General features: G+C 52.7%; 10 protein-coding genes across 10 annotated transcripts; 6 read left to right on the forward strand and 4 right to left on the reverse strand.

Annotated features, from left to right (window-relative positions):
* Window positions 1-2,597: 2,597 nt before the first annotated feature.
* Window positions 2,598-4,015, forward strand: J4E85_002459 (uncharacterized protein; the record flags this gene model as incomplete). Its single annotated transcript, XM_051466737.1, has 5 exons — window positions 2,598-2,889; window positions 2,937-2,960; window positions 3,014-3,322; window positions 3,386-3,482; window positions 3,538-4,015. 5 exons carry the CDS (start codon window positions 2,598-2,600, stop codon window positions 4,013-4,015), a joined length of 1,200 nt encoding a protein of 399 aa, XP_051329592.1.
* Window positions 4,016-7,145: 3,130 nt separating this feature from the next.
* Window positions 7,146-8,280, forward strand: J4E85_002460 (uncharacterized protein; the record flags this gene model as incomplete). The annotated part of the gene is made up of 4 exons (XM_051466738.1): window positions 7,146-7,327; window positions 7,387-7,462; window positions 7,518-7,899; window positions 7,955-8,280. The coding sequence occupies 4 exons, from the start codon at window positions 7,146-7,148 to the stop codon at window positions 8,278-8,280; spliced, it is 966 nt and encodes a 321-aa protein (XP_051329593.1).
* Window positions 8,281-8,537: 257 nt separating this feature from the next.
* Window positions 8,538-9,155, forward strand: J4E85_002461 (uncharacterized protein; the record flags this gene model as incomplete). The annotated part of the gene is made up of 2 exons (XM_051466739.1): window positions 8,538-8,603; window positions 8,661-9,155. The coding sequence occupies 2 exons, from the start codon at window positions 8,538-8,540 to the stop codon at window positions 9,153-9,155; spliced, it is 561 nt and encodes a 186-aa protein (XP_051329594.1).
* A 220-nt stretch (window positions 9,156-9,375) lies between these two features.
* Window positions 9,376-10,023, reverse strand: J4E85_002462 (uncharacterized protein; the record flags this gene model as incomplete). The annotated part of the gene is made up of 2 exons (XM_051466740.1): window positions 9,376-9,392; window positions 9,471-10,023. The coding sequence occupies 2 exons, from the start codon at window positions 10,021-10,023 to the stop codon at window positions 9,376-9,378; spliced, it is 570 nt and encodes a 189-aa protein (XP_051329595.1).
* An 824-nt stretch (window positions 10,024-10,847) lies between these two features.
* On the reverse strand, window positions 10,848-12,791 carry J4E85_002463 (uncharacterized protein; the record flags this gene model as incomplete). Its single annotated transcript, XM_051466741.1, has 1 exon — window positions 10,848-12,791. The coding sequence occupies one exon, from the start codon at window positions 12,789-12,791 to the stop codon at window positions 10,848-10,850; it is 1,944 nt and encodes a 647-aa protein (XP_051329596.1).
* Window positions 12,792-14,471: 1,680 nt separating this feature from the next.
* Window positions 14,472-15,565, reverse strand: SPE3 (putrescine aminopropyltransferase; the record flags this gene model as incomplete). Its single annotated transcript, XM_051466742.1, has 4 exons — window positions 14,472-14,749; window positions 14,847-15,235; window positions 15,287-15,467; window positions 15,535-15,565. The coding sequence occupies 4 exons, from the start codon at window positions 15,563-15,565 to the stop codon at window positions 14,472-14,474; spliced, it is 879 nt and encodes a 292-aa protein (XP_051329597.1).
* A 530-nt stretch (window positions 15,566-16,095) lies between these two features.
* Window positions 16,096-17,043, forward strand: J4E85_002465 (uncharacterized protein; the record flags this gene model as incomplete). The annotated part of the gene is made up of 2 exons (XM_051466743.1): window positions 16,096-16,326; window positions 16,381-17,043. 2 exons carry the CDS (start codon window positions 16,096-16,098, stop codon window positions 17,041-17,043), a joined length of 894 nt encoding a protein of 297 aa, XP_051329598.1.
* A 258-nt stretch (window positions 17,044-17,301) lies between these two features.
* Window positions 17,302-18,360, forward strand: J4E85_002466 (uncharacterized protein; the record flags this gene model as incomplete). The annotated part of the gene is made up of 4 exons (XM_051466744.1): window positions 17,302-17,326; window positions 17,379-17,751; window positions 17,813-17,948; window positions 18,001-18,360. The coding sequence occupies 4 exons, from the start codon at window positions 17,302-17,304 to the stop codon at window positions 18,358-18,360; spliced, it is 894 nt and encodes a 297-aa protein (XP_051329599.1).
* A 392-nt stretch (window positions 18,361-18,752) lies between these two features.
* J4E85_002467 (uncharacterized protein) lies at window positions 18,753-20,714 on the reverse strand (the record flags this gene model as incomplete). Its single annotated transcript, XM_051466745.1, has 1 exon — window positions 18,753-20,714. One exon carries the CDS (start codon window positions 20,712-20,714, stop codon window positions 18,753-18,755), a length of 1,962 nt encoding a protein of 653 aa, XP_051329600.1.
* Window positions 20,715-22,706: 1,992 nt separating this feature from the next.
* On the forward strand, window positions 22,707-23,957 carry J4E85_002468 (uncharacterized protein; the record flags this gene model as incomplete). The annotated part of the gene is made up of 4 exons (XM_051466746.1): window positions 22,707-22,875; window positions 22,928-23,115; window positions 23,163-23,342; window positions 23,391-23,957. 4 exons carry the CDS (start codon window positions 22,707-22,709, stop codon window positions 23,955-23,957), a joined length of 1,104 nt encoding a protein of 367 aa, XP_051329601.1.
* Between the last annotated feature and the right edge of the window lie 283 nt (window positions 23,958-24,240).

Here is a 24,240-nt window from a genome sequence, read left to right on the forward strand (position 1 = left end):
TTGTGGGAGTCGCTTTCCCAAAATCGACACAAGATGGAGTCATGGGGTTGAGACCTTTTCCTACACTCTAAAAGATCCATATGTCGCCTTCATGTCGCTCCGCCTCAGACTCTGCCCACTCGCCATATTGTTGTTAGTGCGGGCTGCATATAAAGGAGTCTTGCTGCCGCAAGTGCACTAAATTCTTCCTTTACACCATATTCTGCCAAAAGCTGAGACATTACCGAAAATACTCTGGTAGACGCTTTATGTTGTTCGGTGCTCCGGTTCTCTTCCCTGACCAGCGTCCAAAATCAAAGATGCAGAAGCATATGGTTCGCCTTTGCTAGTCGGCAGATTCTTCAATATGTCAGAAAAGAAAAACTTGATACCGAATTATTCATGTTGAGGCCCAAGTGATTGGTCTTAAAGTGGTGATTGAAACGTTCATGATTTGAAGTGGACTTCGATTAAACCATGGACAAGTCTTTGGGCATTCTGCAAAATTACACCACTTGGATAGAGTTTGAGAAGCCGCTGGCTTCAAAAACATCGAAAATGGAAACATGGACTGCGTCCACCAATACACCGCCGATTTCTTTCCATGTCGCGGCTTCGAAATCAGCAACAACCCTGATATGAACTCTTTTGGAGCACTGCGCAGGTGGTATATACACCCGAGTCGATGATTTCCAGCTCTATTCCATAGATCTGAACGGAGCTTCTACTTGAAGCATAGTCTGGCAAAGTCAGTGGGACCCACTATATAAGCCCTATTCTTTGCGCAGTCCTCTCTCTATCTCCAAGCCCATCTTCTTTCTTTCAAATACTAAAAAACCTTCGTGACGCGCCCCATGGAGCTTGCTTCCGGCTGGCGCAGTTGATGTACTGGAGTGGTGTTTTCTCCGCGCCGAAAGATCTCAGGGAACGCATCATGTCTGAGGAGATGGTCATGAGTGCCTGTAAAATCGCGACTCTGGGTTCAATATGTTGAAACTGGGAAAGAGACACTGCCACATTTGTCATTATAGGGTGGATAGAGTGCGCCTTTAACTCTGATCAGGACATGGGTTTAGTCCGGCCTGATTGTTAAGATGGTATCTTGGTATGCCGTGTGATTGAGATAGCTTTGATAGGATTTTGTCGTGGCCGGTTGAAGTGAGGATGTCGAAGCGCCGATGGGGTGTTGACAAATTCGCTGGACCGACTTGGTTGAACGTAGATCAAAGCCACTGACGAGATTAACAGACAGATGAGGAATTCAAACAGACGGTTTGTGAACGGGTCTACGCCTAGGTATAGTAGCACCAGGTACAGTCGTATTTCGTATTTCGCAAGACTCTTAGCATGTAGTAGTAGTTTGGTGGTGCTCAGGGTCTGACGAAAACACGAAATACGAAACACGAAGAACGCATCTGGCGCTGATAGTGAACGCGACTACACCTACCTTCACTGGCCTTCGGCGATTTATGCCGCGCCCAGTACGTCGTTCTGGCGTCCTGGTAGACGGCCGCTAACGGGTTCTCAAATGTTTAGCGACGGAAGCCGGAGTCTGGGTCCTTCAACGACTTCCTGTCGATTACGCCACTGATCATTTTCCCTTCGTCCCATGACGAATCAGCCACGCGCGGACTGTTCTCCAGGATCTACCCGCATGCTCCAGCGCCACACTACGTTAGTGGGCTGCCTTTGGCGAGTCTCTACCACGTGAAACTTCAGGCACATACTGATCTGGACAGGGTTGACGTGCGTCCTGGAAGAAGACCCCGGATAGTGCCAGGCCGAGATGTGAGCCACCGTAGCGCGCCTCGGGGGTCCGATGGTGTACCTGATAATTGCTTTTTTGGTAGATTTTGAGCCTCAAAAAACTTTCAGGGGGCAGTGACTAGCAAAATGCATGATGGTATCGTTGGGCTGCTGGGGGAAATAGCATGTTGCCGGGCTTTCCCATTGATGCCGAGTGACATCTGAATGACGAGCGTTCAGGGTAGGAGCGGTTTAACGGAGGCAGCAGCAGCATCAATGCTGCCATTATCAAGGGATTTCTGACACGCCCCATCACCCAACTTGTCTGTTGTTTCCATTGCGCACCTTTAGGATAGGTTGGAGGGTGGGAATGTAGACATTCACTCGACGGTGACGCTAATGCCGACTGCCCAAGCCAGTCTACAGCCACATAAACCTGTCGTCATCTGTTGCCCCGTTGAAAAAGTTAAGAGACAACACCTACAATGTTCCATCTCTAGACTAATACAAGAGTCGCACCGTAGGGACCTTCGCATTCGTCAAAAGTTTAAAGTTGTCCAGAGTACGCTCTAGACGTTCTCCAGCACGTGGCAGCGGATGTAGTTCCGATCGACGCTATGTTGGCGAGATGCCGATTCCCGTCAACAGGCACCATCATGATGGTGCATGTTTAAACTTCCTGCCCACAAATACCATCAAGATCGTGCATGGCTAAACTTTGTCGGTGCCATGAACTCGGGAGTATCTCCGCAGATGGTGTTTGAGATCCTTTAACTATGCCTCGCGAGCCAGCATCTGTATTTCGAGTAGCACCCAGTCCAGTCTCGTGGTCGCATACAACACTCATTCGCTGAGCGCCTCCAGTCCACGCGATGTTGAACGATCCTTACCGACCTGGTGTCGTGAGCGAGCCTTGGGGACCACTCATCTCACCCGATTACACAGAAGACGAGTTCACCAACCTCGATGTCCTTGTCGCTTCCATTCCATGGGCCCTCACGTTGGCAAACGTCCTACTCGCTTTGTGGCAGATCTACCACCAAACCAAATTGGCAAAAACTCCGATTCGAAGTCCTTATTTATGGATGGCCTGGTTGGAGCTGGGGGCTTGTTTTGCGTTGGGTCTTGTTGGCTACCTGCATGTGCTGAAACACATTCCAGCGAGTGAGTATCATCCGTGCTCTCGAAGACACTATGCTGATAGTTTGCAGGTTTTGCTTTCTACTTTGCAATCTGTAAGTCGCATTCATCAAACTGATCCTACCACAACTGTACTGACTCTGCATAGTGACTTTCTGGAGCTTTCAGGTCATGCTTCTTTTCCAGATTATCGTCAATCGCATCAGAGTTATTGATGTTAATCGCATGCACGGCGACCGCATTTTCATTGCAGTAACTGTCTATATCACGATAGTCATTATCAGCGGCTTCATTATCTGGATCCCAGCCCGGATGCAAATAAGCCACTATTGGGAGTTCATCAGCGCGGCTTGGGATCGCACCGAGAAGTGTCTATTCCTCATTATCGATTTGGCGTTGAACTGGTACTTCTTGAGAATGGTGAAGAACAATTTGATCCGCAACGGTCTCACAAAGTGTAAGCCAGTTCATGCGAATGCTATACTACAAGGTTAGCGCTGACAGTTATACTTACATGCAGACAACAAAATCGTTCAATTCAACCAGCGCATCATCGTTCTGTCGATTCTAATGGATGTTATGCTTATCGCCGCTACCGCTATACCCAAAGCCTTTGTGTAAGTCACTCTTCATCATTGCGTCTAGTCCTATCTTAACGATTTGCCATCTCAGCTACGTTCAATTCCATTCGCTGTGCTACCTCGTCAAACTCAACATCGAAATGGCCATGGCCAACCTGATCAGACGCATCGCCATCTCGAACTTCAACCGCACTGGTGCAGTACACGAGTTCAAGGACCCATCCACCCATGCATCGGAACCTTATAGCAATACTTTCGCCTCCACCCGGGGCAGCGTCCAGCTCGGCAACATCGGCAAGAGCGCCAATGCCTATGACTGCAACATCAAGGCCACGACACAATACACTGTGACTTCAGAGCCCAGTTTATCCCCAAAGGATAGTCGCCGGCCTTCACATGTCGAGGTGGAGATCTCGAAGGGGCACACGGACAACTATGGCGCGATGAACCGACCGGTGATTGTCATTGAAGAACCGGAGACGAAGAGCTTGGACGGCGCGACAGAGGTCGCAGAGAGTTACCATACTGACGATGAGGCTGTGCTCGTGAACGAGAGGGGCCATTGGTGATTTGGATTCTGTTGATCTCTTCGCAACACTTGCTCCAATGGGGATTGCAATACAACTCAACCTTGGAAACATTCGCATCGCGGCGAACGGCCATACAGAGATACCTTCAATCGACTGGCTCTCCATGACACCGTCACTCGTACCAGTTGTGGCAGCTTTGAGCCTACTTTAGGGTTGCAGTATGAAGTATTTGTCCATAACTTCAAGGAAACCAGTGGGTTGTGCCACCCCGAGGATGCTGGGATATGGTGTGCAGCGGATACAGGAGGAGCATTTTTGGTCATGTGATGAGGATGGCAGTGGTAAGACCATCGTGTTCTATAGTCTGACTAGAATGTCGTCTTATCTAATTGTAATGATAACGAGCGGTATCGCCAACGCATGATCATGCCCAAGTCTCATACTTTGACGAACAATATCCTACAGGTCCATGGCTCCATCGAGGACTGACATCATCGTTGTCAAACCGAACGATCGGAGATAATATTGAGTGCTTCTTGCCATACGCCGTATCGTTGAAAGTGACCATGTATCCATCACGGCGCAGAAGGTCCGAATGGCTTGACCAAGCCTCCCCAAGGATGTAGAGAAGATCTTCCACGTGCAGGTCTGGTGTCATGGGTTTGAAACCATACTTGTCCTGGATTCTCTTCACTGTATCCGGCGAATACAATCCAAATGCCTCTCCCAGTTGTATCACATCCACCGACGTTAGGACTGAGGTGGCGTGATACGATCCGCCCTTAGTTGCGCGATCACGTAGAGCAAGGAGAACGTTGACGACACCGACCGCGCCAGCTAGCATGTCGGCAACGGGAAGAGCAGGGAGGACACTGACACCGTCCTCGAATCCATAAGCTTTGCCACAGACATAAGAGCACCCAGAAGCGGCATCGGCAATCTGCTGGAATCCCGGGCGTTCTGCGTAGTAGCCGTCCGGACCATAGGTATTGAGATCAATGTAGACGATTCCTTTGTTACGTTGCCTCGACATCTCAACCAAGTCCTGTAGCCCGAAGCCCTTCCGCTCGAGAGAGCGTAGCCTGAACGCTTGGATTATGACATCCGCATCCGCCATAAGGTCAGTCAAGGCTTGCCTGTCGTCCTCCTTCTGAAGGTCCAACGCATATGTACGTTTACCGGCGGTAAGCGTGATACTCAAAGGCTAGTGAATGTCAGATCGATGTAATTATAGAGCGTAGAGCGCCTCGTACCTGCAGATCGGGGAGGTCGGGGCTTTGAACTTTGATGACGTCCGCACCCAGGGCTGCAAGAGCCGCTCCCATTGCTGGACCAGCGATCACGCGGGCTAGTTCAACAACCTTGATGCCGGCCAACGGGCGAGCATCACCAGTCTGTGGAAAGGGTACGGGTGGCAATGCCGAAGTGCCCTTGACCTGCGCGTAGTCGATCAAAGGATGCGTAGCTAGTCGCTTGCCCATCGACGTTTCTGCCCAGTGTTGTGGTGTGAAGCAAGTCTGCCCGCAAAATCCGTTCTCCATGTTTTTAATGTCAAGTTCGGCGGCTGAATACTTGGAGATGGTGGATTTGATCAGCTCATACGCTTCTTCTCTGGTGCCAACAGGGGCTTCTCCGTCGATATCGTAGGCCTTGAAAAATGCTGGGGCGTTGAGGTTACTCATTACCTGATACCAGACGCGAGGATCCCGAGTTGGGTAGATGGCCCACGAGCGAATATACATGTGATTCTTGCTGACGCAGCCCTTGTCAACATCCAGACTGGCTTTTGTAAGGGTGCCATCGGTCTTGACATCACCGAGTCCTTTACCGTCGATGTCGACGAGGGCTACGGTGGCAGGGTACAGACCACACTTGTCAGTGTCGATGTGAATTTTACCCGTTTGAATGCCTTTAAGTGCGCTGATCTCTTTGGCAACAATTCCGATCATGGCATGTAGAACGGCGGACTACGCAAAGAGAGTGAGCACATTGTGATTTTTGAAGCTTAGGGAGAAATGAGTACGCACAAAGACCTGCGATTTCAAGGGTCCTGGGATGATGGGTAGTTCCCCCCCAGAGAATTCGACATCATTCAGGGCAGCCTCCTCGGTCGTGAAGCCTGGTGTGATACCAGCCAGGTGTTTCAGTAGCCTACTAGCATCGGCAGGCACATCAATGAAGTCGCGATCAACGAATGTTCCAGGGCCAAAGGTGTCCTTTGTCGTTTGATGCACGGCCATGACGAGGGTACAATCGTGCTTGGAGAACGTTGATACTAGCTAAGCGGTGAAGGAAACGAAGAGAATGCTTCTCTGAGAAGCAGAAGGACGTGCAGGGAGGAATTCTGTAGATATTGATGACATTTATAGTGTTTGGACGAACTGCTTTTTTGAGAAAGAACCAGTGTGTAACGATACCTGGAAATCCGCAGCCAGTCGTATTGGGAAGGGTACCGTTCCATTGGCGGCTGTGGCTTACGTCCGTAGACGGTAGTAGCATCTTCGAACGACGAAGTCTTGATGCCAGGTGCAGCGTCTAGGCTGCGCCTGCAGAACAGAATGTCGGCACGTTGGGTGAGGCCCGGGGGAGCCGATCGAACCACGTGAAGAGCAATGGCCTCGGTTGGGCCCCACTCCCGGCTCAACGTCCCATTGGCTGACGGCCCATCTTGCCTCGGCACCGCCAATTGGCTCTCATCCATGGATTGGCTGGGACGGTGTTCAATTTGTTCTACTATCAAGTGATGATGATGTCTAGAGATCAAACCTTGCATGATGCAACGTGCAATGTCGTAGACTCTCTAACAAAACTCGGCCGACCTTTCGGGCGAGCCATGGGAAGATCCGATGCGACACTGGTTGCAGCTCATTCGCAAGCAATACTCCTCAGCATGTCTTTTAAGCGGATATACTATGTCGACGCTGTTGACTTCGTGCGAAAAAGAAACGCATGTACTAACGCTGGTCGCAGCTTCCCGGCCCTCACCGTGTAGGCACAACATCTGAATGTACACCTCCAAGTAACAGCCCGGCCGATGCGTACCAAAGTCGATTCAGTTCCTGCGATCGCATTAAAGGGACGACGGCCCCCATAAAGTAACCATCCAATCTTTCCTCACAGACCTTTGCAATCATCCTTCGCAGTCTTGGAACTCTGGTATCTTTCGAAAATGTCCATTCGTACTGTCGGTATTGTTGGCACTGGCGTGATTGGAGCATCGTGGACCGGTCTCTTTCTCGCTCATGGCCTGCGTGTGATTGTTGCAGACCCGGCACCTGGCGCAGAGGAGAAACTGGCGTCCTATCTGGAGAGCATCTGGCCTGCGCTAGAGACCATGGGTCTTGATGAAAAGTAATTGCAACACTAGACTCATCCGGTGTGCCACAAGCTGATTCGAACTCTCCATCCAGCGCTTCTCTTTCGAACTACGAGTTTGTAGGCGCGACTCTAGGCAGACACTACAAAGACGTGGACTTTTTGCAAGAGGTGAGTGCATATAATCAGCTGCTCTACAAGTTCACCAGCTAATAGGATGGTACAGAATGCGCCCGAAAGGCCAGATCTTAAAACCAAACTTCTTGCCGAGATCGACGCGGCTGTTCGACCAGATGTTGTCATCGCCTCTTCATCTTCAGGCATTCCAAGCTCGAAATTCATCAGCCAATGTCAGCACCCTGAACGAGTACTCATTGGCCACCCGTTCAACCCACCTCATCTCATGCCACTTGTGGAAGTCGTCCCACATTCAAGCACAAGTGCATCAGCTATCTCAAATGCGATGGCCTTTTACGAGTCCGTGGGACGACGTCCTGTTCACATCAAAGATGAAGTACCCGGTTTTGTCGCCAACCGTCTTCAAGCTGCCCTTTGTAATGAAGCATACAGCCTAGTGGCTCGTGGTATAGTCACCGCCCAGGACCTTGGTGAGTCTCTCGTTTTCACCATGTCTTCCTTGGTTTGCTGACCACAGCTGGCCAGACGCTTGCGTCACTACTAGTCTGGGGCCTCGGTGGGCCATGGTTGGGCCATTCCTGGCAAATGCAATGGGAGGAGGCGGTGGCAGTGAAGGGTTTAAGCACCTTCTTGAGCATCTAGGACCTGCAAGCCGAGTCTGGGTTGAGGATATGCAGGAACACAAGTTCGACTGGTCACAGGATAGCATTGATGCCTTAGGTTCAAGCGTTTCCGACGAGCTTCAAGGTAAAGACGTCCAAGAGCTCGAGCAAAAGCGGGATGACGACCTCGTCAAGTTCTTCAAGATCAAGGGCGTGAGGCGTACAAGCTTCTATGGTATTGCGCTTTAATTCCATCGATCCCGTAGCACGAGTACCATTTCTGCCCACATTACAATTGCGCATGCAGCAGCGACCGTGCCGCCTACCTCGCCCGTCCTGTGGCGAAACTGCAGGGATACCCCACATACTAGCGTCTTGAAGTGCCGGACGAACTGTTTTCTTTTACTACTTGGCGCGGCCTTTCCAAAAGGCAATACATCTACCAACGTTGACTCATACGTACAAATCCACCCAAGCCACTCCTTATCTCTGTTCCCCCGACCGCTATGGAAAACATTTCAGATTTCCTCGACCACCTTTGCGAGGCGGAAGAGCATCGAGTACAGCTTCTGGTACGTTGGGGCTATACGATTTACAGAACATATTATGGCCCTGGCTCTAATGAGCAGTGGAAGAGGCTGCTCAAGGACATCACCGATGGTGTGGAACGAGGTCTCCCCGAGATGGAGGGGGCAAATAAGATGCCTGACGCTGTCGCAAAAGCAAGGGATCAGTTTCGACTTGATGCACGCTCACTTCCCACCACCTTGAACGACTTATCGATGGAAGACGTCTGTCAAGTCTATCGGGAAGGAAGTGGGGGTCAGCCGATGAGAGGGCTACAGTGTAACAACTGGCAGAACGCCATCTTCCTGTTGGCGGATGCTCAGGTGCTACAAGATCCTGATCTCAGCCTGGTCAAAGTTTTGGACGCGGACTACGACCCTGTTCGTGCTGTGCCCACTAATCCACGCTATGGTCCACAGCGAAATTTTGAATGGTTGACTATCCCAACCACAGCCGTTTTGGACTTCTACAACTATGTGGACATGCCCTTCACGTTTGACGAGCTTGAAGATCTGGCTGGGAAGGGGAGACATTGGGATCCATACGAACAGAAGTGATAGACTACATCTAGGTATAGGAGACGGGTAGAAAAGAGAAATTGATGTTATAGTCACTGCGAGAGGGCAGTTGCAACGCTCACCAAGCGCAGGCATCCTCAGGACCAAAGTGTATTTGAGTGAAGTGTATTAATGCAAGTCTACCAACCAATCCCACCACGACCACCACCTTTACCGACTTCCATGTCTTGTTAGTCTCAATCAACGTCCATATTACCACCTACTTCCATCTCTTCGCTCATAGCGATTTAAACAAGTAGCATATCCCGATTAAAACTATACCATGTCCAAGTAACACACGACGAAATGTCCTACGATCCTCTCTCTGGTAGTCCCTCTGTTCTCTCTGCTTTTTCTTCCGCCGTCCCTTCTCCCGCCGTCCCTGCCGCTGCGTCTGCTCGCGGACGCTTTCAACATCATGCACCAGACTCCGTACAACCTGTTTCGCCTCGCGCTCAGATACCTCATGTTTTGCAGCAAGTTGCTTGATGAGGAGTTTCTTTATCAAATCCGCCCTTTCGCGGCGGGCAGCTTCGAGGCTTTGGGTACGAGCATTGTAGTTTTTCTCGCTGTCGGCCCCGGAGTAGTCTGTTGGCGCGGTGGCTGCCCGTGTGAGGTAGTATTTTTCTATCGCTTTGACTAATTTGTCGTCTGGCAGGAATGGTCCTCCGGTAAGAGGCGCTTTGAGGTAGACACGTTCGTGTGCTGTAAAGGGGCAGGTGGCGCAGTGCAGTGCGGGATTGTGGGTGATTCTTTCTGCAATGGGTTTTGAGACGGGCGTTGTAGAATGCACCGCTCGTACTTGCCGCGAAAGTGGGCGTGAGGCGTTCAAGATACGTGTGCGCATCATGGGTCGAAGAAACGACATTGTGGTGAGACTAGGTAGTTTTGATAGTTAAGACGACCTTAGGAGATGATTATGGGTATGTGAACTGTTTGTAGAGTTTTTCTGTATGCTGTGTAGGCAGCAGGATAATACTTATCCGGTCGTGACGGTCATCTGGTTCTCTGCGGTTTTCCGTTGTAGTACCAAGGTTCCAGAAAAGATACTCCGCCAACCTTAACGCATCGGAAGAAACCGGCTTGGATGCTACCAATTCAGTCCTCTGCATAGGATATGGTAGTAATCGCGTATGGAAAGAAATGTTCGCGGAGATAGACTGTGTATGCCATCTACATACACTGGCTGGGGTGCCGGGTTGGCGGACGCGCTTGTAGATGATGCGCTCAGAGACAAGCATGATAATCAGGTAGATGTTCAAAAGCCATAGTGCGACACGCAGTAAAGGAACAAGAACAAGTTGTAGCCAAAGGGAGGCAGGCAAACTCGCCAAACCAACCACTTCTCCATTCGTCACCACCACCATCACCACTATCTAGTATCTACTACCCCCACCGAACTCATCTACATGCTTTCTAAGGATATCATAGCTCTCGCAATATACGCTCACCAGCAAACCAACGCAAGCGAATGACGTGAAAAAATGCTGTGCGAAAGATGCATGCTTATGTGACTGACGTCTACTCAAACGACCATCATATACACAGCCCAAAAAGGAAACCACCGGGACCCGCCCAAGCAGCAATGACGATGCGTGAGTGGATGACCAGTGGGAGGAGAATAGACAACGTTCCCCTATCCGTCATATACACATCCACCTCTTTCGCAGGCAGGCAAGGGGATGACAAAGCCTACAAGAAAGGCAGCACCACACCCTTCCTCATTGGACTGCCCCTGCCATCCACCGTGCTGCCCTCAGCACTGTATCCAGAATCGCGATCAACGTCGTCATTATCAAAGTCGATGTCGAAATCCGGTTCTTTTTCCTCCTCAGCCTCTTCGCCGTCCTCATCACCGTCCCACGCTTTCTGTGTCGCGCCGCGCGAGTTCCAGCGGAGCGTGCGGCTGATGCTATCGAACCACTCGGTGGGCTGGGAGAGGACGGTGGGGAAAGGGTATTGGGACGCGGCGATGGTGACGTGGTCGCCCTGGCGGAGCTCGACGCGGCCCTTGCCGTCGAAGGCGCAGTAGGCGGTTGCGCGCGACTTGAGGGGCACGGCGATGCGGAGGAGCATGCTGTCGTTGAGGAGCATGGGGCGGAAGGAGAGGGTGTGCGGGCAGATGGGGGTGAGGAGGATGGCGGGGATGTCTGGGTGCACGAGCGAGCCGCCTGCGGAGAGGGAGTAGGCGGTTGAGCCCGTGGGCGTGGAGAAGATGACGCCGTCGGCTTGGACTACGGTCAGCAGGTTGTTGTCGCCGTAGAGCTCGAGGTTCGAGACGTAGGGCGATGGGCCGCGGTCGATGACGAGCTCGTTGAGGACCTCGAATTGCTCGGCTTCAATGTGCGATGGTGAGCCTTGGGCTGCGGCGTTCTTCTGGTACCGGTACACAGTGCATGTGAAGCGCATGCGCAGGTTTACGCGCATACCCGTTTCGCACATGATCTTGTCGAGCGCGGGCCTGTACTGTGCGAACTCGAAGTTGGTGAGGAACCCGAGGCTGCCGAGCGAGAAGGAGAGGATCGGTGGCACGATGCGCTGGAAGAGCCACGAGGTGAAGAGTACGGTGCCGTCTCCACCGAGGGTGAGGACGAGGTCGAAGATCTCAGGGGTTTCCCAGCATAGATCTGGTGTCCACCAGCGGAGCATGTTCTCATAGCGTTTGTCCTTGGCCAACAGCGAGGCTGCATCGAAGCGCTTCGACTTGCGCAGCTTGTGGTCTACGTAGACATTCACTCCCACGTCTGAGCCGTAGCGCGAGGTCGTCATGAGCCATTCTGCCAGTTCGCGCGTGAGGTATACGAGGTTGTTATCGCGCGCCTTGGTGACAATCATGACATTGCGCACCGTCATCTTGATGGGTCGGCGCTGCAACTGCTTCGAGACCTCACGGACGCTGTTCGCGGTCTGCATGAGCCTCGAATGCGATATCGTATCGTCTTCGGCATCGCCCATCTCTTCCATGACCTTTCCAAGGTTCACGGCCTTGTCAAACTTCTTGTGGAAGAAGCATGGTGATGCGAGCGCAGCCATCTTGCTGGCGGAAAGGTCGGCCGAGTGCAGTTCCAGCTCGTTGAGCGCCTTTGCGAGTTGCGAGTGCGTGATGCTCTTTGAGCGCGCACTCTTCCCTGCGCTCTCCATTATGGCGGTGTCCATGGACTGTGACGTCGACGATGGTGGTGGCCGAGACTGCAACGCCTTAAGAATGGTCTGGCGGGGGATCGCAGAGTCGATTGAGCAGGCGTTCTTGCGGTGCTTCCGGATGCGATGCTCGCCAAAAGAGGGCACGCGCGGGAGGACGGAGAGGTTCTCGATGGACGAGGACTTGGTGATAACGGTGGGGTCGTCGTTGCGGGAGGATTCGTCCGAGGTCAGACTGGCTGGATCTTGTGTTGCAGCGGGCGTACCGCCAATTTCTTGCGTTACTACCGATGCATTATACGGCGCGTCCTGGGGGCAGTGGACGCTGGTCTGCGGAGGCTGTGGAGACTCTGGGCGGGTGGGATTATTAAATGAGGCATCGGCATCGACGGGGTTAAGGTCGGAGAAACTTGAGTTGGGCGCCTGTGGGGACAGGAGCGGATGAACCTTGGCCGGACTAAACGGCTCCCCATTCTGGTATGTTGCCGATAACATCGTCGCTTGATTCTGTCTTAGTGATCGAGCTTCGTTAAGCGCGCTTGGTGTGCAGGTTGGCGAGTGCGATATTAATCGGCGTCGTTATTCCGTTGCGGCGGCAAGTATGTTCGCAAAGTATGTACAGCGAAAGATGAACGTATCCAGACAGTTCGGTCAAAGGTAATAAATGCTCCAGGCAAAATGAAAAGGAGAGGAAGGAAGCGAGGGATTGTACTACTGCATGGGCGCGAGTCGTAACGTTGTGTGATGGTTGCTAACGGTGATCGTGTAACCCGTCGTGGAAGTAAAGATTATATTGAAGGAAGAGCCCGGCTCGACCTTGTACAAAAAAGAAGAAGAAGACGTGAAGTGTGCACGACGGTGTCGTGGCCGAAAGAGCGAAGGCGCAGGTGGGGAAAGAAGGTGGTGCAGCTTGAGGCAGGTATTAGGCACGATGCGAGACCTACTATATTCACTCTCCGTCTCAATGACATCTCTGCCACCGCCATTATGGAGCAGTGCCACATCACGATCCCATGCGCCAGCCTCAAACCAAAGATTCCGCCATCTGTAGCGGCTAGCCCGCCGGCAACGTTGTGACACTTCGCGTGTCACAAACTCGTGGGTCCACGCCGGAGCATCTGCCAAACATAGAACGACGCTTCACCCCAAACCGCGATCTTGACACAGATCACAACGGCCCAGAAGTTCCTGTCATCCTGTCTTCGCAGGCACGCTCCACAGCATGGCCACACCGCTGGATTGACAGAATCCTTCGATGACCCTGAGGTTCATGGTCGAGAAGCGCTCGCTCACCGACGGGTCTCAGCTATCGGATCATACCGACACCCTCCGTGTTTGATCCACACTTCGTTTACAAAGCCACAGCGGGTACTACGGTCAAGGGGAATTGTAATCGTGATTCAGTACGAATCGCATCACCACAAAAGTTATGCCATCTGTCGGCTGTACTAGCGAAATCATCTGGAGGACGAAACGACCCAACGTGGCCTAGTCCGCAGCCAACAGTAATCGGTTGCTTCGAATCTTCATCTGGTACAGGAGAGTTTTAGACGAGACAGCTCACTCCTCGCTAAATGTAGACCTCTTTGACACGTCTACCGGGCGAATGCGGACTGCATGACATTGCTGCCGTTAGTACCGACGGCCCACAGACCTCATACGCCACGCATGGCTAAGACATGGACTGGAGATGTGGCAAGCGTGTAAGGCACATGTCGCGTGGAACATAGAGCGAAGTGGGCTCATAACCGCTACCGACATGGTTGCAGGGCCCGTCTCCGTGTCATTCCCGTCCACTCACAGGCCAGCGACTGTGTGTTTGCCTCAGGGCTCAAGCTGGCTGCTGAAACTCGCGCATGATAACAGCCTGCCCAGGCACCATTTCTCACTAAGCGTCCGAGAGCCTCAACTGCCGATGTCCTGGAAGCTGGACACATTGTTGTGCGCTGGCAAGTGGGGTGCGGTCCGAAGCGCAAGAAGTAACCAGGCGCTTGTGGCTGTCATGTCGCCGGCTTGGTGTAGAACGTTAGTAGTTAGCAGAACAATCATGCCTGAGCGTATGCAGTCGAAAGTATCGATGTTTCGTTGGGTATGACTTTACAGTCTTTTGATATTCATCACATATCGTGGTATCTAGTGAGGTCGTAACGAAAAGAAATTCGACAAGCCAGACGCTTATTGGAGAGCCTTGCGAGCAAAGGTGGGCAGAACGAAAGCCGCCTCGTGGATCTCCTTGCTGTAGTACCTGCAAAGCTGCTCCTCCTCTTCGGTAGACCAGCTGCGAAGGGGCTTCTTGAGGTCGCGGTTGGCGTCCTTGCTGCAGACCATGAAACCGATCTGGCCGGAGGGGTAGGTGGGGATGGTGGTGTAACCGTACTCGACGTTGGGGAAGACCTCCTTGCAAGCCTTCTTGAGGTTGACAATGAGGGGCATGTGAAGCCATTGGTTCTCGGCTATACAAGAATGTTAGCCATTGACCAGAGCAGCACCTTTCCGGCGCATGGCGGTCGAAAAGTGGACGTGAACTGAGCGGACTAGGAGAGGGCTTACAACCTTGGGTGGTAATGACACCGCCTTCGCGGAGCGCACCGTTCAGCAACTCGAAGTAGGACTTCTGGAAGAGAGCCTCGGCGGGACCCTCTGGGTCGCTGGAGTCGGTGATGATGACGTCGAACTCGCCCTTCTTGTCCTCGAGGAACTTGAAGCCGTCGCCGACGATGGTGGTGGTCTTGGGGTGCTCGAAGCCGACAGACATGCCGGGGAGGTATTGCTTGGAGAGGCGGATGACAGCCTCGTCGATGTCGCAGAGAGTGGCCTCCTTGACACAGTCGTGCTTGACGACCTCACGGAGGACACCACCGTCACCACCGCCGATGACCAAGACCTTCTCGGGGTTGGGGTGGGCGTTCATGGCCAAGTGGGTGATCATCTCCTGGTATCTGCTCTACTATTAGCCATTGTCCGCGTTTTCCCATCCGGTTGTGACGTACGAGAACTCATCGCGCTCGGTGCATTGGATGACGTTGTCGAGGACGAGGACGGTGCCGTAGTTGGTCGACTCGAAGATGAGGACGTCCTGGTACTTGCTCTTCTCGTGGTGAAGAACCTCCTTGACCTGGAGGGTCATGGCCTGGCCGGGCCACATGCCGGAGATCTCGCGGAACCAGCCATCTATACCGAATGTCAGCAATTGAAAGGGTGTGGTTGTATGACTGCTGTAAAAGTCGAGTTTACTTACCCTTGATGGTAGGGTGTTCAATGGCAGGCATCTTGAAGGGTTTGTGTGTAGAGAAAGGTGTATAGAGTAAAGGTGATCTACGGGAGTAAACAGAAGATTGACAGAGCTGTCGCCGGATATATATGGGGACCTTCAGGTTGGCGGAGTTTTTGCTGGTGTTTGCGTTGGGCACAATTTTCTAGGCCTATGCACGTCACTGGTCGCGCGCGCCGTACCTGCCCCGCCATCCCCCACCATCATCCCAGGAAGGTCCAGCCGCAAGGCATCTATATTGGGTAGCATTATCTCCATCTCACCTCTGCACTTTATGCTGCCATCTCCCGTCCCTCCTTTGCGATATTGTCGCGGGCAGACGGCGCGGATGCGACACCGAGTTGATGTAGAGGGTGGCTAAAGCAGTGCTGACAACGAGGGCGGCCGTCAGCCTGCAAGGTTCATACTAACACGCAAATGGGTGTAGACTGCAGGTAGGAGGAGCATAAAGAGCCGGGACGCAACGCTCACAATGAGATCAACACGTAATTTCATTACCACTGGGTATCACTCAGAAGCGGCCCAAACATGACCGAAGTCGTCCCAGTGCAAGACCCAGCCCAGGAGGAGCGCAGCAGAGTAGAGCAAATTGTCGCGACCAAGGCATATGTGAAGGATCCTGAGCTACTACCATGGTACACGAAGCAACTTGAAGAGCCCAGTCCGGAAACGCGAGACTTGTTTGAAAAGTACAGCACGGTACCAGCGGCGGACATCATCACCCATATCAAACGTGTGAGAGATGAGGCATTCTCGGTCGTGGGTCTAGTCTGCCATACACAATAAGAGCTAGCTGTACTAACGATCTTGTAGTTCCCGTATCCTTGCTTGGGAAATTGGGGTTTCTTGAACTTCTCCATCGAGAAGAACCCGGCCTACCGGGAAGTCCTCAGTCGCATCAAGGGCGGGGAGCAATTCCTCGACCTTGGATGTTGTATGGGCCAGGACATCCGCAAGCTGGTCCACAACGGCGCGCCCTCTGAGAATACGTACGCGTCCGATGTCAAAACAGACTTCTGGGGCTTTGGCTATGATCTGTTTCTCGACAAGTCAACTCTGCAGACACAGTTCATGGAAGCCGACATCTTCGACGCCAACTCGGAGCTGAAGCAGGTACACGGTAAGATCGACATGATCAATGCCGCCTCATTCTTCCACCTGTTCGATTGGGACGGTCAGGTCAAAGCAGCTAAGCGCGTGGTCCAACTGTTGAGGCCCGTGGCTGGAAGTCTCATCGTTGGACGCCAAGGCGGCAAGCCTGAAGCCGGCAGCTTCTCACACCTCATGAAAGAGCAGACTGCTTTTTGGCACAATCCAGAGTCCTGGGCGAGAATGTGGAAGCAGGTCGGGGAGGAAACTGGAACGGAATGGAAGGCTGAAGCTGTGCTTGGTGAAGAAGATCTATCGAAGAGGATGAAGACGACGCTTGTGCCTGCCGGTACAAGGTTCATGACCTTTACTGTCCGTCGGGTGTAGCGGCTTGTCGTTAGGGGTAGTACTTGGTGTTGATAGATATAATCCTTGGTTCATATGCATTTATCCTCTATCTGATGACATGATGGTGGCTGCCACATGGGGATTGCGGAGCAGCAGCCAATGAGCGTCATCCAGGGTCCGGGCAGACAGGCCAAACTCAATCTGGCTTCAACACGATTGCATCTCCAATCCATAGCCCATTGATACCAAATCTTCCCGTCGCTCACTCAATAAAGCCACCTCACACATACTTTAATCATGGACCCCTACTCGCCCGAAGGAGGTTCGTCAAAGCGCCGGCCACGCCAGCTCAAGCCCCGCTAACGACTGTCCAGAGCTCATAAACATCCACTCGGCCTTCCATGCCGGCGCCTACCAGCAAGTCCTCGATTTCGACACGTCGTCCTTTTCCGCGTCAAATGCGCTGCCCGTTCGCGTCCTCAAACTCCGCAGCCAAATCGCGCTCGGCCAAGCACAAGCCGTTTCCAGCGAGCTCGCATCCGAGAAGACTCCAGATCTGGTCGCAGTAAAGCTACTGGCAGACTGTGAGCAGGGCAAAGACGTAGTGGACCAGGCGAAGAAGCTGGCAGAGCAACATGGACAGGAGAACCTGACGGTGCAGCTTTGCGCGGGCATCGTCTTGGAGAGGGCGGGCGAGACGGAGGCTGCGCTTGATGTGCTGAGCAAGCACCAGGGCAGTTTGGATGCGTACGTTGAACAGTCTCTACACATAGACTTTCCGGAGGCATGATGACTAACCTTCTCACAGAGTAGCACTCATTGTACAAATCCACCTCCAACAAAACCGCACAGATCTGGCCGCGAAAGAGGCCCAACGCGCACGGAAATGGGCACAAGACAGTCTGCTAGTCAACATTGCCGAGAGCTGGGTTGGCATGCGCGAGGTAGGTCCCCTTCTACATCATTGTCACATGTCATGACACTAATACCACTCAGGGCGGCGAGAAGTATCAGTCCGCATTCTACGTCTTCGAAGAACTAGCCACGACCGCTCAATCCACCTCTCCACACTCGCTCGTCGCACAGGCCGTATCAGAAATCCACCTCGGCCGCCTCCCAGAAGCCGAAGCCGCTCTCCAACAAGCCATTTCTATCGACGGCACCTCAGCCGACACAATCGCAAACCTTATCGTCCTCAACACATTGCTTGGAAAGAAGGAAGAGACTGAGCAGCTGAAATCACAGCTGCAAACATCGGCCCCACAGCACAGGGCAGTCGCAGACTGGGCGAGCAAGAAAGCCGAGTTTGCCAGTGCCGCCGCAAAGTACACACCAAAGTTCGAGGTTGCTTCATAGGAGGAGGACGCCTTTGCGCACTTGGTGTCTACAGGAGTGGTGTATCAAGACGTGGATGCTATTGAGCCCAACATCAGGCCTGGGGGGACAACATTCGACGGCGCTACTTAGGATGAGCGGAATGCCACGACTGTGGAACGAAATATCACGAATATGTTTACGCATCCGACTGTGCAAGACTTGAAGGCTGCCGGTACGTGGGCATCCGATAGCGATGATGAAAATGAGGAGTATCGTAAGAAAAAATAGACGACATTGCAAACATGTCATATCCATACCTTCATGGGTTGAAGCGGTATAATGAACACAGAGAAGCACTCGTCGTGTCTTCAACGCGCTGATATTTCAGATAAAGTAAGGTTGACGAAGTACAACTCGATGAGTATTTACACCTAGAAAAGATCGAGATCTTCAACCGGCACAGAAGACGCACCCTCACCTAGCCCCTTCGTCATCTCACCATACATGATGCCATCCACATAAGTCTCGCCAATAAGCTGATACCCCTTCTCAAGCGGTCTCAACACCACCGGCACCTTACAGCCCAGCAGCACAGCCACCTTGTCCCCAGGCTCTACAGTAGAAGACCCAACCCCAAGATAACCCCCCTCAGTCGTATAAACAAACCTCTCATAGCAGACCTGCCCAGCACTATGCTCAAGCGCAGTCCACAACGGATGAAATGGCGCCGAGACCGAGAAATCAAATTCCTCTCTTTCTCCCGAGCCTTCTCGGGAACTCGACGCCTGCGCTTTATTCTGTGCATCTACCAAACCAGCCTCGACATGCCCATGTAGTTCCACGCCATCCAACTTCAGGTTTCGCATACTGCGCCACGCGCGCTCGAAACCCGACGCTCGCATGTAGAAAGGAAGAGGCCGATCAAGAGATTCATCAGCTTCATACGGTGTCGTTGTGTCCCTCAGCTCATGCCACCGTTTCGCGAAGACGATTTTGAATACGGGAGGAGGTGCGCCCCACGCACCCATGCGATTCGTATTCGCAGTCACTGTCCTGACCAACGCTTCAAAGGCAGCGATTTGTGTTCCGTACGCGTTTTTCTTGCATCGAGATTGGCGGAGAGACGTTGGTCTGTCTGTCCACCATGGATCGCCTGCGACGCCGTCTACCGTATCGATGACGACTCCCTTACACCTCAGAAAAATACCCGGTTCGATCCTGTCGCTCGAAATAGTCGCAACAGCCGCCGCGCCACCCGCTGCATCGAAGAACGGCCACTGCTTCCCCGTGTAAAGCGACGTAAGCATATACTGCGGTTTCGAAGGCCCCCAATCCGGGAGCCAAGAAGGGAGCGCATGATACGCCCTCGGTTGCATACCCGCGAGGCAGACGACATAGAGATCTTGCTTCTGCTTGATAAACTCCTTTAGGAACGTGAACCAGATGTCCTCGGCCTTGGCGTCGTAATCCGGCGGACACAACTCAATCAACTCTTTTCCACTGAGTCCAATCTTGGCAAATAGGTGATCCCGCGGGTCCGTCGCGTTGGTCAGTCTAGTCATCTGCAGTGTGGCCAAGGCGGAGAGCTGTTCACCTTCTTGCAGACGCCGGCGTAGGTTCATCAGGTTTCGGGCTGGGTCGAGCACGCGCGGGTTGATGTCTACGGCTCGTGTGAGAGCGGTGACGCGCTCGTTCTTTGAGGGCGTGAATTCCATGAAGATGAGGTGGTCGGCTGCTTCTAGGGCGTCGGCGGAGAGGCGACGCGTGCCGCAGATGAAGACGACGTCTTTGGCTAGGGCGAACTCTTGTACTATCCAGGCTCTTTTCCACCAGTTTCGCGCCATTAGGGCCCGTAGGCCTTCCCATGTGGGGTATGTATCTGGATGCATGCCTTCGTTTCCAAGCCACGGCCCGATGCCTTCTTCGTTAGAACGACTAGCTAGGTTGGCGAGAAAGTCCATGGCCAGGTTACTCCCTTTGGCAGGCGGACCCAGCCACGCCCACACATTCGTCGCGTTGGAGAAGATTTGCCGCATGAGCGTGACTTGGATGTTGCGTTCAGGAATGTTGTTCTGGTCTATACACAGGGCATCGGCCCAGATACACTGCGGGACTTCGAGACGGATAGACCGCAGTGCTTTGGCTAGATTTTGGTGGAGGAATGTCTCGTGTCCGTCCACATCCACGGATTCGAGCAAATCATCGTTGTCGTCGTTGCCTTCTAGCCTCGACGCCCACGTGTACGAAAGCGCTGCGTAGGATGCTTCTGGGTGTTCTACGTTGTCGTGGAAGACGTGCACCCGCAGTGGGGCGGTTATTGATACGGCAGGGATAAGGATTAGCAGCCGAAACTCTTTCTCCGCTAGAGGTCGGTACTCTAGTAGCGAGGACATGATGGCCGCCGCGGAGCTTGCGGTATGCTAGGGGTTGGTCATTGCTTCTAAACCCGGGTTTCTGGGAGGTCGGTCTTTAAACTGGGTCAAGTTCGTGGCATCGGCTAGCTGTTTGCGTAGGAATGCTCAAGTGCTGACGGGCGCAAGTGGTGTGATGTCACAAACAGGTGCAATACCAAGGACTGCCTGCGTTCAGCCTTACCAGCGTAGAAGGATCGTTGGATGAGAGAACATATGAAGCCACAGCTGTTATGGCTAGGTATGCCTAGTATTTTTCCGTTGGTAGACATGAAGTTGATGGATTATGCTATCGTGATGTTTACCCCACAGTGACTGTGAAGGACCCTCGTGCACGAGCCACCCGGGTACGGATTAGACATCGTCGCAAGGCTGAAGGGTATCTTCGCCCCCACACTCTTCTTATATCTGTAATCGGTTTAGTAGGACAGGTCGAAGCTGACGATGAAAGTGAATCATTCCCTCAATTGGAGGACTCGACTTAATGGAGTTTTCTGTAGATTTGATAGCTGTGGGAGATGATGCGAACACGGTCAAACAGCCTGCGCTCCATAGCTGTACGCGCGAGATGCTCCTCATTCAGTACGAAGAGTACACACTTCGATGGCTACCATTGCAGTCGGCTCTGGGGATTAGACAGACCTGACAAACTCAGACGAGGAGTTTTTCCGTGAGCTGGGAGGTTCGCGTGAAGCTTTGGAAGTAGTACCTGGGTAAGTTGAAAGCAAGATCTTAGCCTGAACAATACGTGATACACCAACACTATATACCGTACATGCTCATAGATATGACTATGCCGGTTTGCTTCAGTGTAATGACTGTCCACGGCCTTGAGACCATTCAGAGAGGTATCAGTAAGGCCACCTACTACCAGCCTATTTCCAGATTCCGCGCCCTCGCCAAAGATGGCCTCAGGCACGCCGCCAGAAGACTAAGATCACCACTACATCGCGCGAACAAACACCGCGTCGGCCCCGCGTCTGCGAAAAAGGCGGATCCAAATAGACACGCAAGATCCACGTGAAGCGATTAGATAGGTAATCTTAGAACATCCGCATGCCCGCGCCGCCACGCCCGAGCGGTCAACGGCATGCGCAATTTTTACCAAAACCCTTGCATACAACAGAATCCTATGTACGTGCCGTGCATACGGCAAAGTCATCTTCCTGACAGCAAACCCGTGCGGCATGCGTGCGCAGCTGCACGCAAGGCAAGCCAGCCAGGACCTGATCGACGCGCCACGCGCATTTAGCGGTAGATCAACCACGGCACCGGATCTGATGGAATTTCACCATCTTCGCCTCTGTCACCGCAGTCCGAGAAGACCATTTCTCCGGGCGCTTGAAAGACGCATAAAGAGCGCGTAGGAAGGGATAATCCCACTTCTAATAACACATCATACAATCGCGTTATCTGACACGTATAACTTGCTGAGACAAGGGGGGTTGCATACCTGCAACTCCAACTGTTAGTGGCGCCCGGGAGCTGATACATCCGGAGCTCGACAGCTCCATCTTGGAACGAAGCTTAGCCTGGCTTGCCAGCCAATGCGGGACAGGCTGTGTCTCCATCCGTCTGCAATTTGCAGCTACCTATGCCCGTTACGGTAATGTGGGTGGCTGATTCTGGGACGGATTCGGTATCCTGGAGTGCAGTTGTGTGGGTTGGGATGATGGGTCCTGCTGCACGGCGCATTTTTGCTGTGTGTTGCGGCCAGAGAGGGCGCGTTCGGCGGCCGAACGTAGGGAATGGATCGTAGAGATCCCGCGCCGCAAATTTGCCTTGCGGGTGGATGTGTGGAGAGGGAGATTGTGTGTTTGTTTGCCGTTATAGATCGGTATCTTTTGTCCTTACGTTGAAGTCGCGCATACGTTCGTTCGTCGTTGTCTTTCGCTGTACATTTCTCGAATACCACGCTACCCAAAGGTTCCGCTCCGTCCGCTTTCGGAACCGCCACGCTAGAAGCACATCGTCATGTCTGAGGTCAGGATAGATACCGACAGCACGTTCGATGTGCAAACACCATTGCTCGAGAAGAAAAAGATGGTTGTAGGAGTACCGCCGGTGTTTGAGAGCCTCACGAAGCAGCTCGACAAGATTGTAGAGCAGCCACTGCTCGGCCCGAAGACCAAGTTCCCCGCAGGTAGGAAACCTACTGAGTTCTGGTGGCGAATGTAAATTGACCCGCTGGATAGCTACGTTTGCGTTTGCGCGTAAAGATGTGTCAGGCAGGCGGCTACCGCAGGCTATTGCCCATCGAGGGTATATGGCTAAGCACCCCGAGAACACTATGGCCTCGTTAAGAGGAGCAGTCGAGGCGGGCGCAGATGCTCTTGAGACAGACATACATCTGACGAAAGATGGTGTAGTCGTATTGTCGCATGTGAGTTGATCAAAACTTACCCCGATCGTGTACTGACTCTTCTGCAGGACAGAAACTTGAGAAGATGCTTTGGTAGGCCCGAAAAAGTTATAGATTGCGACTATGAGTTTATAAGCAAGCTGAGAACGCTGCAAGCACCTCATGAGCCGATGCCTCGTCTTATTGATTTGCTCGAATATCTTGCGCAACCTGGATTGGAAGACATCTGGGTCTTGCTCGATATCAAGGTATGTTGTGCTAGCCGAGTTGTACAAGCACTTGCTGACGCGATACAGCTCGATAACGATGCCGACGATGTGATGCGCTTGATTGGTGAAACAATCAACAGCGTGCCTGCTGCTCCATCCAGACCGTGGAGTAAGCGTATTGTCCTTGGATGCTGGGCAGCCAAATTTCTTCCGCTGTGTTCGCGATATCTGCCCGGCTTCTCGATTTCGCATATTGGCTTCTCAACACTCATTGCGTCACATTTCTTCAGTGTGCCGAATGTCTCGTCCAATATGGCCCAGGCCATTCTCATGACGCCATGGGGCAGGATGTTCATTCGGCGAGCTCAGGGCGACGGTCGGCCCGTGTACGGATGGACGGTGAACTCGGAGAGCCGGATGCGTTGGGACATACGGCAGGGCCTTGACGGCGTGGTGACGGACGACCCGAAGCTATTTCTGGAGATTCGGAGGTCATGGCACGAGGGAACCAAGGACGGCGTGACGCTGCTGATGTGGCTGGATGTGCTGCGGTATAACTTCTTCTGCATGATCTATACTTTCTTGTTCCAGTGTTACTTTGGGTTCCAGGGCAAGTCGTTAGTCAGGATACGGGAAGAAGAGGAAGAGCAATAGACTAAGTACGCGAATATCAAGAACAACATTCAGAAGACATAGCACCTCATACAAGGAAAAAACTGAACAGGTCTGCAGACTACATCAAGTCAAAAGCGTGCAAAGTAGGTGACGCGACGTTCACGTAGACTGCAGGGTGTTCAGTTTTTTTCTAGGTTGGCGTGATAGTGTCGTCGTGAGAGTGGCGAGTATCTGGATTGGCATGGTGGAGTGAAGGCCATGGTGTTGGGTGGTATTGCGTGGAGAGCTATGACGGCAGGGTCCAAACATTTGGCGACCCGAC

This window comes from Alternaria conjuncta (assembly GCF_024043145.1).
Source record: "Alternaria conjuncta strain BMP 0040 chromosome Unknown scaffold_3, whole genome shotgun sequence".
Classification (NCBI taxonomy): Eukaryota; Fungi; Ascomycota; class Dothideomycetes; order Pleosporales; family Pleosporaceae; genus Alternaria; species Alternaria conjuncta.